Source organism: Mustela lutreola, chromosome 6, assembly GCF_030435805.1.
Source record: "Mustela lutreola isolate mMusLut2 chromosome 6, mMusLut2.pri, whole genome shotgun sequence".
NCBI lineage: Eukaryota > Metazoa > Chordata > Mammalia > Carnivora > Mustelidae > Mustela > Mustela lutreola.
The window spans coordinates 157,275,473-157,289,972 of record NC_081295.1 but is presented as its reverse complement, the minus strand read 5'-3'; the positions used below and the strand labels follow the sequence as shown (position 1 = coordinate 157,289,972).

Below are 14,500 nucleotides of genomic sequence, written 5' to 3'. Positions count from 1 at the left end.
GTTCTCTTCTTCAGAGATTTGCCCTCAGCTGAGAGGGATCTGCTTTGCCAGGGGGTCTCAGAAGTGTGGGCAACTCTTAGCCAGTGACAGACTCATGGGAGAGGCAAGGCTGCCAACACCAAGGCAAGACTAAATCTGGTGCAATTCATGCTCCAGAATTGTGCTGTCCAAGACTGGAGTACATAGTCACAGGAAGTCACTTAAATTTAAATTAATTAAAATTAAATAGAATACAAAATTTCATTTGTCAGTGAGGCCATTTAAATGCTCACATGGTGACATGTGGATAGTGGCTATTGCATTAGGCCGTGAGGGCTGAGTATTTCTCTCAGCACAGATGCATACTTGTATGGGAGACTTGTGTCCGCTTTCTTACAGGGTTAGGCTCATTCCATATTCCACTTAAGACCATGTCTTTCCTTATTCATGTTCTCTGCTCTGTTTTGCTTCCCTCATCCCCTTTATCCTAAGAGCATTTCCTGAACAAACCACCTGCAGTGGAAATCCTACTTGATCTTCTTCTCCCATGGAACCTGGTGTAAAGCACCATCCATGTTAGTGAGACCTATCATTTCAGGGGTTGTGAAAGCTGCCTTCCCCCTCACTGGCTCATCCTGCATTGCCCTTGGAGGTCTGTTCTAGTATATATGGGGTCAGCTCATAGCTAGGGGACAGAGCTTTATTAAAGTAATAGTGATTCATTCCTACCACTGCCAGCACTATTTCAGGATTCATTCAGGAACTGAATAGGGCAGAGTTTATATGTCAGTTCTGTCGATGACTGTTACATATTTGACATATCTTCAATACAGACACTTTGTATGTATTGTACATATGCAGTTTGCATACTGAGCAGCTAGTTTTATGGAACTATGTATTTTGCCACTTAAACTTTTAGGGTTGTATTTCAGTATTGAACCTTTATGGTAATTGCTCTGTTAGCTTACGTGTCCTGGTATTAAACATTTAGTCTGTTTCATTTGATGTCCGTTAGAATGTTTCATTTGATGTCCGTTGTCTTCATTATTACTGTAGAATTGGGTTCTTGTGCTCTCCCTCTTTTTCCCTCGTCCCCATTCTTTCTAATGTATGTATATATTTAAAGTACTTTAAGTCTTAAGCTCAGACTGAAAGACCTTTTGTACCTATGACTGATGCAAGCACAAAGGCCATTATTTCATTTTTCTTATACCAAATATTAATGCAGTGTGGAACTGTACTGGCATAAAATTGTAATGAGCACATCATTGATTCACATAGTTACTGATAAAATCCTATGCCCTGTCTTTAACATGAGAGATCCACCCACCCCAGTCAACTATTTTTTTTTTTTTAAGATTTCTTTTAAAATTGCTAAATGCTTGGTCCTGACAGGAAACCTGCGCTAGCAGAGGATGGAACAGAAGAATGGTAGTTCTTTCACGGGGTTTATCCTGCTGGGGTTCTCTGGCCGGCCTCAACTGGAGCTAGTCCTCTTTGTGGTTCTTCTGATCTTCTACCTGTTCACTCTGCTGGGAAACACCACCATCATTGCCTTGTCCCACCTCGACTCACATCTTCAGACTCCCATGTACTTTTTCCTCTCCAACCTAAGCTTTCTGGACCTGTGTTACACGACCAGCACTGTCCCTCAGCTCCTGGTTCATCTCAGGACGGCAGACAAGTCTATCTCATATGGTGGCTGTGTAGTACAGCTGTTTGTTGCTCTAGGGCTGGGATGCACGGAATGCCTTCTGTTAGGGGTCATGGCGTTTGACCGCTATGCAGCCATCTGCAAGCCCCTGCAGTACACCGTGATCATGCACCCCCGTCTCTGTGCCCTCATGGCTTCTGCATCATGGTTCTTTGGTTTTGCCAACTCCTCATTGCAAACAACGCTCATCTTCATTGTACCACTTTGTGGGAGAAATAAAATAGACCACTTCTTTTGTGAGATCCCACCATTCCTCAAGCTTGCATGTGTTGACACCACTGTGAATGAGTCTGAGCTCTTCTTTGTAGGTGTGGTCATCCTCCTCATACCTGTGGCATTAATCATCTTCTCCTATGGTCAGATCGTCAGGGCGGTCTTAAGAATAAAGTCATCTGCAGGGCAGAGGAAAGTGTTTGGCACATGTGGGTCCCACATCACAGTGGTCTCCCTGTTCTATGGCACGGCCATCTATGCTTACCTCCAGCCCAGCAACAGCTACTCCCAGGATCAGGGAAAGTTTGTTTCTCTGTTCTACACCATCGTCACCCCCATGGTTAACCCTGTCATATATACACTGAGGAACAAGGATGTGATGGGGGCAATGAAGAAGGTACTTTGTAAGGGCCATGACTCCAAATGACTGGGTGGGGATGACCCTTTGATGGAGGACTTTGACTGCCAGGGTATTTAAGATGACTATGACCTTCTTGTATCATCCAAAATTTCCTGTGACATCTCTCAAGGGAATTTTCTTACCTGTTGCTTTAATACATTTCAGTGCTCAAAATCCAAGTTCATGGGTTCATGAAGCCTCCAGAGTTGCTCCTATAGAGTGTGCATCATATTTCATTTTAAGAAGCTCCATAGGTTAGGTTGGAGTATTATGCCTCCATCAGAAAGGATGAATCCCCAACTTTTGTAGTAACATGGATGGGACTGGAGGAAATTATGCTGAGTGAGATAAGTCAAGCAGAGAGAGTCAGTTATCATATGGTTTCACTTATTTGTGGAGAATAACAAATAACATGGAGGACAAGGGGAGATGGAGGGGAGAAGGGAGTTGAGGGAAATTGGAAGGGGAGGTGAACCATGAGAGATTATGGACTCTGAAAAACAATCTGAGGGGTTTGAAGGTGTGGGGGGTGGGAGGTTGGGGGAACCAAGTGGTGGGTATTAGGGAGGCAGGGATTTCATGGAGCACTGGGTGTGATGCAAAAACGATGAATACTGTTACACTGAAAAGAAATAAAAAATTAAAAAAAGAAGAAGCTCCATAGGTTTTTCATATTCCCCCCTTACTTAGGAACACTCTTCCAATTTTTTCTCTAAGAAGACGCATACATACCATAAAGTCATAGTGAAAAATAAGAATAGAAATGACTAAAACACTATAGGAAATATTAAAATTTTAGAATTTTTCTAGCAAATTGTTGGAGGCATATCACTTTTTCTTGCATTGTAATCATGGCTCTATTATAAAGTTCTTAGGTTGCCTGTATCTCAGCTTTTTCACAGAATTAGGTGGGTATCTGTGAGAAAAAGCAATCCTCAGCTCTAAGAAAATCCTGCTAACATCAGTCCTGATAAAGTGTATTTAAATCTTCTCTTCAACCCATTTAATAATTTCTTTGACCCAGGCATTACTGATCAATGCTTTTGTATCTCAAATTTGCCAAAAGCCTTATACAGTTTGAAAGCAAGGACATACTCTAAAAATCTGGAAAATGGCCTCTTATTCCCAGGAAATCCCATGTTCTCTGGAGCTTACCAGATTCACTAGGAGGAAATGTAAAGAAGAAATATTAATCATTAAACATGTCCATGTGTCTAAGCTTTACAGAGAGCCATCTGAGTTTGAACTACTGTCATACGTTTCTTTTTTTTTTTTTTTTAAAGATTTTATTTATTTATTTGACAGACAGAGATCACAAGTAGAAAGGTAGGCAGAGAGAGGAGGGGAAGCAGGCCCCCTGCTGAGTAGAGAGCCCGAAGCAGGGCTCGATCCCAGGACCCTGGGATCATGACCCCAGCTGAAGGCAGAGGCTTTAACCCACTGAGCCACCCAGGCGCCCCTGTCATATGTTTCTGAATTAGGAGTAATGACTGTCAACATCCCAGAACAGTTGAATCCGACACTGTAAGCCCTTAGATCTTAATCAAACTCAGTTTGCACATAAATGTGTTTTGGGGTATGGATTTGGGTTATGATTTTGGTAAGTTTTCCAGTAGCCCAGTGAAGGTAGATGTGTTTGTGTCTTGGGGTGGACACATGCTCATAACAACTCTCCTGTTCCCTATCCTGACAGCTAATGGGCCTCCCCAGGGCCTTGAACCTTGAGCTGGCCATGCTCGTGCCAAGTGATCTTGCTGCAGAGACAGCATGTGGAGGCTGGAAATGACAGCCAGGGGAGGTTATGCACACGGTCAGGTTCTCTCTGTATCACTATGAGCATCACAGTATTCTTACTTGAAATCTACACCTGGGATGTATCTTGACTCCATAGTGATGCTTCCTGTATGCCAGTAGGAAAACAGTTCTGTCCACTGTATATCCCGATGGTGACAAATTTTCCACTCTCCATTATTTTTCTTTTTTTGTTTTAAAGATTTTATTATTTTATTATTTATTTATTTATTTTAGAGAGACAGGGAGAGAGAGAGACCAGGCCGAGGACAGGCAGATGGGTTTGGAGAGAGACAGGCAGACTGCAGGCTGAACACGTAGCCTGATGGGGGTGTCCATCTTGTGACATGGAGATCATGAGCTGAGCTGAAATCAAGAACCTCCAAAGGGGGCACCTGGGTGGCTTAGGGGGTTAAGCCTCTGCCTTCAGCTCAGGTCATGTTCTCAAGGTCCTGGGATCGAGCCCCTCATAGGGCTCTCTGCTTGGCAGGGAGCCTGCTTCCCCTCCTCTCTCTGCCTGCCTCTCTGCCTACTTGTGATCTCTGTCTCTCTGTCAAATAAATAAATAAAATATTAAAAAAATAGAAATAACCTCCACGGCACCCCTCTACTGTCTGTTTCAGCCACAGCCTGACAGTTATGTACAAATGGTCACTTTAAAATCCCTCAAATGAACTCTCTTAGACACAAAACCCCTCAAGGTCTCAGGAAACCACGCAGCCTATTGTTCTAGATGAACAACTTCTCTGCTCTTAAGGACACAGAGAGCCCTGGGGTGAATCAGATTCATTTCCTTTAAGTGAATGTTTGAAGTGGGTGTCTATGACTCATGGGACTAAATGACAGAGAACAAAGGTCTCTGGGATCCTCGCCAAAATAAAGGAGAAATCACTGAAGAGACGAAACACAAGTTCAGGATTGTTCTGTAACATTTTTCTAACGTTAGGAATCTGCTCCCCAAGCTCTCCATGCCCTGTCTGCAAACAGACTCCAGGGCTGTGTAAATTGTCACCAATATTTTTTGGACTCTTGCATTTTTGCCAATAACTGTGGAATGGCTACAGGGATTGTACCTAAGACTTGGCTCAATTATTTATTCCATCTGTGTTTAGCCTCTGGAGGTCAGGAGGATCATGATGCTCTAGAGCAAGTCATGGGTTCTTCCAGCTCTTCTGCTTCCTGAGGAACCCGGGGTGCACACCATTGGCCCAGGTAGTGATGGCAGAGACCCAGAATGTCCGTCAGACTCACATGAAACACAGTTCTTTTTTTTTTTTTTTAAAGATTTTATTTATTTATTTGACAGAGAGAGATCACAAATAGGCAGAGAGGCAGGCAGAGAGAGAGGAGGAAGCAGGCTCCCTGCTGAGCAGAGAGCCCGATGTGGGACTCGATCCCAGGACCCTGAGATCATGACCTGAGCCGAAGGCAGCGGCTTAACCCACTGAGCCACCCAGGCGCCCTGAAACACAGTTCTTAACCAGCGGCAGATTTACTACCAATTAGCAGAGGATAGAAAATGCTGAGAGCCCTTTCAAGTATCTAGGAGGCCCCAGACCCATCAGACATTAGCTTTGGAGACCCCTCACTGCAGTGTAAATCCTTTTTCTTCTCAAATGTGGGGCAGAGAACTATTATGGTACAAGTCAGCACAGAGAAGCTTGGGGGACTCTCAGATTATGTGTCTCTACTTTCGTCGCCCAGTTCTGGCATTAGGACTGTCATTTGGTAGCATATCAAAACCCAAAGAACAAATAATCCAATGAAGAAATGGGCAGAGGACATGAACAGACATTTCTCCAAAGAGTACATCCAGATGGCCAACAGACACATGAAAAAAATGTTGAACATCACTCGGCTTCAGGGAAATACAAATTAAAAGCACAATGAGATAGCACCTCACACAAGTTACAATGGCTAAAATTAACAAGTCAGAAAATGATGGATATTGGTGAGGATGTAGAGAACGGGGAACCCTCCTACACTGTTGGTAAGAATGCAGGCTGGTGCAGCCGCTCTGGAAAATAGCATGGAGGTTCCTCAAAAAGTTGAAAATAGAGCTACTCTATGACCCAGCAATTATACTACTAGATATTTACCCCAAACATACAAATATAGTGATCCAAATGGTCATGTGCACCCCCAATGATCATAGCAGCAATGTTCACAATAGCCAAACTATGGACAGAGCCCAGATGTCCAGTGGCAGATGAGTTGATAATGAAGAGGTGGTATGTATGTTGTGTGTGTGTGTATAATGGAATAGTATGCAGCCATCAAAGAATGAAATCTTGCCATTTGCAATGACACGGATGGAACTAGAGGGTACTAGGCTAAGTGAAATAAGTCATTAGAGAAAGACAGTTATCATATGATCTCCCTGATATGTGGAATTTAAGAAACAAAACCAAGGATCACAGGGGAAGAGAGGAAAAAATGAAACAAGTTAAAACCAGAGAGGGAGAAAAAGCATAGGAGGCTCTTAATCACATGAAGCATGAGGACTTAATCACATGAAGCAAACTGAGGACTGCTGGAGGGGACAGGGGTGGAGGGAAAGGGTAACTAGGTGATGGACATCGGGGAGGGGATGTGTTGTATGGAGCACTGGGTGTTGTATAGGATTGGTGGATCACAGACCTGTACTCCTGAGACAAGTAATACATTATATGATAACTAATTGAATTTATTTATTTATTTAAAAGATTTTACCTATTTGTTTGACAGAGAGAGATCACAAGTAGGCAGAGAGGCAGGCAGAGATAGAAGCGGAAGCAGGCTCCCTGCTGAGCACGAGCCTGATATGGGGCTTGATCCCAGGCGCTGGGATCATGACCTGTGCCAAAGGTAGAGGCTTAACCCACTGATCCACCCAGGCACCCCTAACTAACTGGATTTAAATAAAAAGATAATGAAAGAAAGAATTTTTAAAAGTAACCTCATTAGAAGGTTGGTAGAGTTTGACTCTACCAAAGATTAGACTATGCCTCATTATTAGCTCTGTGATCCCGTGTACAGTAGTTATGAAGGAGAGTAAGTGAAAAAAATCCACGTATTTACATTTATTTATTTATTTTTAAAGATTAAATTATTTATTTTAGAGAGAGAAAGAGAGTGCGTGAAGAGGGGGAGGTGAAGAAGGAGATAGAGAGGGATGTGGACTCCCAGCTGGGCAGGGAGCTCTATGCCTAAGCTGGGCTCCACCCCTCAACCTGAGATCACAATTATATTAAAATTAGATGAAAAACTTATTCACAGATTTGCATTTAAAATTAAGTAAGTGAAAGGACTCTTACTTATATATTTATATGTAAATGCTTTGGGTAATTGTGTCAGAAAAGTCTCTAATGTTTTGTAAAACATGTAGGTCATTCATAGAGAAATATATGACATGACAAAAGAGACAATCAAGGTCTCCTCTGGCTTTGTCCTTGATCGTCATTCTCTCTGAGGACGGCCATCTCTGGACAGCTCAGTGACAGGGGCTCATTAACAGTGTGGGGCATCTGCTCCCCAGAGACGTCAGCTGGGGAAACACATTTGGTTCTCAGTGCCAGCCCAGTCATAGCTGAGTGTCACAGCACCTCTCCTGTGCAGTTAAGGGTCTCCCTGTCATACAGGCAGGTGACTGCTTTTGGGAAACCAAGGTGGAGTTTGCAGTAGTCTTCATCTCCTACCTCCTAGAGGAAAAGGGCCGATCTCTGTTCACCTAAAGATACATGAAGTTATCATGAGAAAACATCCTTCTGCTTAGGAAAAATTTATGGATAAGCCAGTGCTGGTGTAGTCAACCTGTGCATTTACTGCACACGACTGATTCTACATGTCCAAGTGCCAGTCCTTGATACCGTCTTGAGGCAGTGACTTGGAAAGGAGGTAGGGAAATAGCTTTGAACCTACAGAGAGGGTGCACAGAGGTGAGTGGAATGAAACTTGGTCTGTGTGTTGCTTTAGGAATTGGAAGTTAATTCATTTTCCGTTGCAATTGTTCTTGTCACAGAAGAGCTGTCCTGGTTTGCACGTATGGTCTACTGAAGACTGGAAAGTCACCAAATGTAGGAACTAAATTTAGCTCTTTGTTATAGACTCCACCAAGTCATTCCCAGACATTTCATTCTACTACAGTACATTTACTACACCTGTGTACGCACATGAGGAAAATACTTTAAATATCTATATGTAATGGGAATAAAATATGCCCTTCAGCAATAGAATAAGAGAGTCGTCATGTGTATAAAAGTATTATACTATATGCTTCCATACTTTCCTATTGGTTCTTATTGTCTATGAAAACAGACAATATTTGTTCTTTGTTTAAATCTCATTGTCACTATTTATCATTTCTAAATGTTCATTTTCTCCCTTCCAAGTTACCAAAGAATCTAAAACATGTAAGGATTATTAGACACATTTTGTGGATATTGTGTCAGTGCATCTCTACTGGGACGCCGGGTTCCATCCTTCTATCCTTGTGCAGGATCATGAATGGACTCTGTGTGAATGCTGTTGGGGCCCTGCTCAGATGCTCTTTACCTGGCTGCTGCTCTGATCCTAACTGTACATGTTAGGAATATGGGCTGCCAGGTGCACCGCCATTCCCTTCTTCAGAGTTTTGCCCTCAGCTGAAAGGTAGCCACTTTGCCAGGGGGTCTGGGGAACACATTTGGGGCAGCTCACAGCCAGGGACAGACTCACGGGAGAGATAAAAGGCTGCCAATGTCAAGGCAGGACTAAGTCTGATGCAATGCATGGTCCAGAGCTGTGCTGTCTAATACTGGAGTATGTAGCCACAGAAAGTCATTTAAATTTAAATTAATTCAAATTAAATAGAATACAAAATTCCATTTCTCAGCTAGGCTATTTTATTTTATTTTATTTTTTTAAAGATTTTATTTATTTATTTGACAGAGACAGATTACAAGTACACTGAGAGGAAGGCAGAGAGAGAGAGAAGGAAGCAGGCTCCCTGCTGAGCAGAGAGCCCAATGCAGGACTCGATCCCAGGACCCTGAGATCATGACCTGAGCCGAAGGCAGCGGCTTAACCCACTGAGCCACCCAGGCGCCCCTCAGCTAGGCTATTTTAAATGCTCAGGTAGTGACATGGGGATAGTGGCTATTGCATTAGACAGCGAAGGCTGAGTATTTCCACCAGCACAGATGCATACTGTACTGGAGACTTGTGTCCAGCTTCTTACGGGATCAGGCACATGCCATCTTCCACCTGAGACCACATCCTTGCTTAGCAGCATTCTCTGCTCTGTTTTGCTTCCCTCATCCCCTTTATCCTGAGGGCACTCCCTGAACAAGCCACGTGCAGTGGAAATCCTGCCTGATCCCCTTCTCCCATGGAACCTGGTGGAAATCACAGTCTGGTTCGTGAGACCTGTCATTTCCAGGGTTGTGAAAGCTGCCTTCCCCCTCACTAGCTCATCCTGCGTTGACCACGGGGGCCTCTTCTAGTATATTGGGGTTAGCTCAGACCTAGGGGACACAAGCTTTATTAAAGTAATAGTGATTCATTTCTACCACTGTCAGCACTACTTCAGGATTCATTCAGGAAGTGGATAGGGCAGTGTTTATATGTCAATTATGTCGGTGACTGTTATATATTTGAAATATCTTCAATACAGACATTTTTACAAGATTTTTGATAATTAAAACGTGTATTTTGCTTACTGAGTATGTGATTTTCAAGAAATATGGACTCTTCCACTTGAAGTTTTAGACTTATGTGTCAGCATTGAACATGTGGTAATGGCTCTATCAGCTTTCATGTGCTGGTATGAAACATTCAACCTCTTCCATTTAATGCCCATTCTCATCATTATTATTGTAGAATTGTATTTTTTGAGATGTCATTTCCCACTTTATTATTTTTAGATGCTGATTATTACATAAAATGCCATTGTTTCTGCTTTGTAGAATCTACTTATTTTATTTTATTTATTTATTTTTAAAAAGATTTTATTTATTTATTTGACAGAGAGAGATCACAAGTAGGCAGAGAGGCAGGCAGAGAGTGAGAGGAGGAAGCAGGCTCCCTGCTGAGCAGAGAGCCCGATGTGGGACTCGATCCCAGGACCCTGAGGTCATGACCTGAGCCAAAGGCAGCGGCTTAACCCACTGAGCCACCCAGGCGCCCTGAATCTATTTATTTTCATTTCACCTAATAACTCTTTTCTCTCTCAATGTGTAACCTGTGTTTTTCTCAAGGATGTATTGTTTTGTATGCAAGATAATAATTTATGTGTGGATTTGTAACTGGATTTTCCTCTACAGTCTCACATCATGATAATTGCTAGAGATGGCGTTCTGTGCTCCTTACATAGGATGGGTGTGTTTACTGTTCCTGTCCAGCCAGGATTATTTACATAGTTTGTCCAAGAGGAATGAATGTCTCTTACTGCAGTCAGGCATTTGATACCTACCTACGTAGAGATGATGGTTTTTAGTCTACTCACACGGTCTTTGACGTGGTAAGAAGTAGATGAAATGAAGTTTTTCATTTAACCTTAGGCTACACATGTCCTTTGTCTGGGAAGATGTGTTCTGTGGTGGTGCACAGAGATTGGCGAGGGACGGAGGCTGAGCGGGGGAGGTGGAGGGAGGAAAGTGAGCCGGATCAGCAGCTCAAGCTGTTGAAATCCAAAGAATGCATTATGCAGGCTGCTCTTTCTCACGTCCAGTGCTGCTCAAGGGGAATAGTTTTCCTAGATGTAATGTGAAAAAAAAAAAAAAAGAGAAAAGACGGTGGACTATGACAAGATTTCCTGTTCCCTCCCAGGGTTCTCTCCAGGAAGGCAGTGGAAGCACTTGTAACCTCCACAGACAGTCGCATTCTTTCTGTCTCTTTTAGTGGGCATCTCCTTTGCCTGATACTTTATTTTTCAATGGAAAATCATATTCATTTTTGTACTTTCGGATAGAAGCCATTCAGTATTCTTTAGATGCATGTATACACACATACACGTATATATATAAATAATCTGCTAAAGAAGGAAACCATTTGTACAAGTTCAGAGTTTTGTCTTCTCTTCCCTTCCTTCTTAGTCCTTATTGTTAAGATAATGTTAAAATAGATCACTATTTATTGTGACGGTACAATATGATACTGGTGTTTTCCTTGGATGAGTTAACATTTCCCTTTTGTCCTCCTTACTTTGGTGAGTAATGCCTTCATTAGACACCTTGAAAATGCCAGGAATTTATTTCAGATAATTTATCTGTATTTGTGCGTGTGTACATGAAACTGAAACGTGGTTTTTTTTTTTATTTGCTCTTCTGAGCAGGTGTGAGTCTGGGCACATTCTCTGTTGTTGCATATTTACACTGTCTCAGATACCTTTATAACTAATTCCATTAAGAAAGTGTTTGTGGATAGATTTGTTTTTTAGTGGATACAACTGAATGCATCTCTGCAGGAAATCCAAGGAAGTATAATATAATGTGACATACTATATCCTCTATTCTGATTCCATAAGTACTTATTTTATGCCAGTTTTGTACCAATTTCTTCCACACACCAGTGGGTCTGCCCTGAAACCTGATTCAGATATTTAGTCTCAGAAGAACAAGAAATGAACTGCATGCTTAAGCATTTGAACATGAAAGAACTGAAACACTCATTTTCTGAGCCTCTTTGGTTGGTTTATAACTGCTTCTTCAGTACTAAGCAGCTGGAAGTATAAGGTCATCAGACTCACCCGAGCGCTGGTTACGTTTCTGATTCAGCATCATTAACTCTGCAAGACAGCTTCAAGAAGGTACTAACCTAATGTGGACGGGTATCTGAGATTTTAGATAATACCCGAATATCCTTTTCTATGACTTTCTGTGTCATACTCAAAGGCTTCCTTTATAGATATTTACCTGTCATTGCTTTGAGAATAAATCGGTCTTTATCTCTATATATTTGTCTAGTTGATTAATTTATCATAGAAGTGGTGTAAAGCATTACCCTTTGTATGTAGATTATACAGTTGGGTAACTTTTAAAAAATATTTATTCTGATTAGAATGTGGATGGTGAATACTCAAACCTTTTTCAGGAACTTCATGTGCTCTGGTTGGCAATGTGTGAAATAAAAATCTGCAGAAGGAAGAGGAAAGTTGCAGGCACTGAATTTTAGGGCTCTGATTCCACGTGACGATGCACAACCAAGATATGCTCAGAGTTCCTGAAAATTGATACAGTAATTTTAAGCATATTTAGGCAAAGTTAAGCACTGTATTTAAATGGTGGTGTTTTCAGGGTCTCTCTGAGTGTGTGTTTAGTTCTTTTACTACTCTAAGGAAACACAAATTCCAAACATGTAACTTTCATAAGTATACTATCTTAGGTAATTCTGACACAATGTTTATATGCAGAACTACTACTGATATTTTGAATGTAATTGAATTATTTGTATATGTACATTCTAGCTCTTAAACTCCTACATCTGAACACATTTTCGAGTTTCTTTTGTATTATATTCTATTGCAGTTGAGGTGTGTACAAATCCAGTTGTGTAAAACACAAGATACATATTTACAATAATGTCCTCCCTCTGTCTGCATCTCCTTCTGATTCTTTCTGATTGTTCTCCCTCTACTTCCTTCATCCTTATTATCTCTAAAATGTATGTACATACTTACAGTCCTTTAAGTCCCATTAAGTCATACCAAAGACCTTTCATACCTATGACTGATGCTAACATGAAGCCATTATTTCATATTTCTTTTTTAAAAAAGATTTTATTTATTTATTTGACAGAGAGATCACAGATAGGTAGAGAGGCAGACAGAGAGAGGAGGAAGAAGGCTCCCCACAGAGCAGAGAGCCCGATGTGGGACTCGATCCCAGGACCCTGACATCACGACCTAAGCCGAACGCAGAGGCTTTAACCCACTGATCTACCCAGGCACCCCTTTCATTTTTCTTATATTACTTATTAAAGATTTACTTTTTGTGATAATGTGGAACTAAACTGGTATAAATTATGTCAATTTCAATCATTTATTAAAATAATTTTAGTATGCCATGGCCATGTCTTATAACATGAGAGATCCATCTTCACCAGCACCAACTTTTTTTTTTTTTAAAGGTTTCTTTTAAAAGTTGCTAAACACTGGGTCCTGAGAGGAAACATGTGCTAGCAGAGGATGGAACAGAAGAATGGCAGCTCTTTCACAGGGTTTATCCTGCTGGGGTTCTCTGACCGGCCTCAACTGGAGCTAGTCCTCTTTGTGGTTCTCCTGATCTTCTACCTGTTCACTCTGCTGGGAAACACCACCATCATTGCCTTGTCCTACCTCGACCCACATCTACATACTCCCATGTACTTTTTCCTCTCCAACCTAAGCTTCCTGGACCTGTGTTACACGACCAGCAGTGTCCCGCAGCTCCTGGTTTATCTCAGGACAGCAGACAAGTCCATCTCGTTTGGTGGCTGTGTAGTTCAACTGTTTGTCTTCTTAGGGCTGGGATGCACGGAATGCATTCTGTTAGGGGTCATGGCTTTTGACCGCTATGCAGCCATCTGCAAGCCCCTGCAGTACACCGTGATCATGCACCCCCGTCTCTGTGCCCTCATGGCTTCTGCGTCATGGTTCATTGGTTTTGGCAACTCCCTGTTGCAGACAGTGCTCATCTTCCTTTTGCCACTTTGTGGGAGAAATAAAATAGACCATTTCCTTTGTGAGATTCCTGCACTGCTCAAGCTTGCCTGTGTAGACACCACTGTGAATGAGTCTGAGCTATTCTTTGCCAGTGTGATCATTCTCATTGTACCTGTGGCATTAATCATCTTCTCCTATGGTCAGATCGTCAGGGCGATCTTAAGAATAAAGTCATCTGCAGGGCAGAGGAAAGCGTTTGGCACATGTGGGTCCCACATCACAGTGGTCTCCCTGTTCTATGGCACGGCCATCTATGCTTACCTCCAGCCCAGCAACAACTACTCCCAGGATCAGGTCAAGTTTGTTTCTCTGTTCTATGCCATCGTCACCCCCACGGTCAACCCCGTCATATATACACTGAGGAACAAGGATGTGACAGGAGCAATGAAAAAGGTACTTTGCAGGGGCCAGGACTCCAGATGACTGGGCAGGGAAGACCCTTTGATGGAATGCCAGAGTGATTAAGATGTTTGTGACCTACGTGGATCATCTCAAATTTCCCGTGATAAGTCTTAAGGGAATTTACTTACCTCATTCTTTGGAGCAAATGAGTGCTCAAATCCAAGTTCATGGATCCACAGAACTTCCAGAGAGGCTGATTTTTGTTCCTAGATCATTTGCATCTATATATGGATTTATTATTTAATTTGAGAAAGAGAGCACATGAGCAGCAGGGGTATAGGGAGAGGAGAAAGAATCTCAAGCAAACTGTACCCTGAGTGCTGAGCCTGATGCTGGGATTGGT

At 42.2% G+C, this 14,500-nt stretch overlaps 2 protein-coding genes across 2 annotated transcripts; both read left to right on the top strand.

Moving 5' to 3' along the window:
• Positions 1–280: 280 nt before the first annotated feature.
• LOC131832984 (putative olfactory receptor 2B8) lies at positions 281–2,333 on the top strand. Its single transcript, XM_059176228.1, has 2 exons — positions 281–289; positions 1,389–2,333. Exons 1-2 carry the CDS (start codon positions 281–283, stop codon positions 2,331–2,333), a joined length of 954 nt encoding a protein of 317 aa, XP_059032211.1.
• A 9,781-nt stretch (positions 2,334–12,114) lies between these two features.
• On the top strand, positions 12,115–14,178 carry LOC131832983 (putative olfactory receptor 2B8). The gene is made up of 2 exons (XM_059176227.1): positions 12,115–12,123; positions 13,234–14,178. The coding sequence occupies exons 1-2, from the start codon at positions 12,115–12,117 to the stop codon at positions 14,176–14,178; spliced, it is 954 nt and encodes a 317-aa protein (XP_059032210.1).
• The last annotated feature ends 322 nt before the right edge of the window (positions 14,179–14,500 follow it).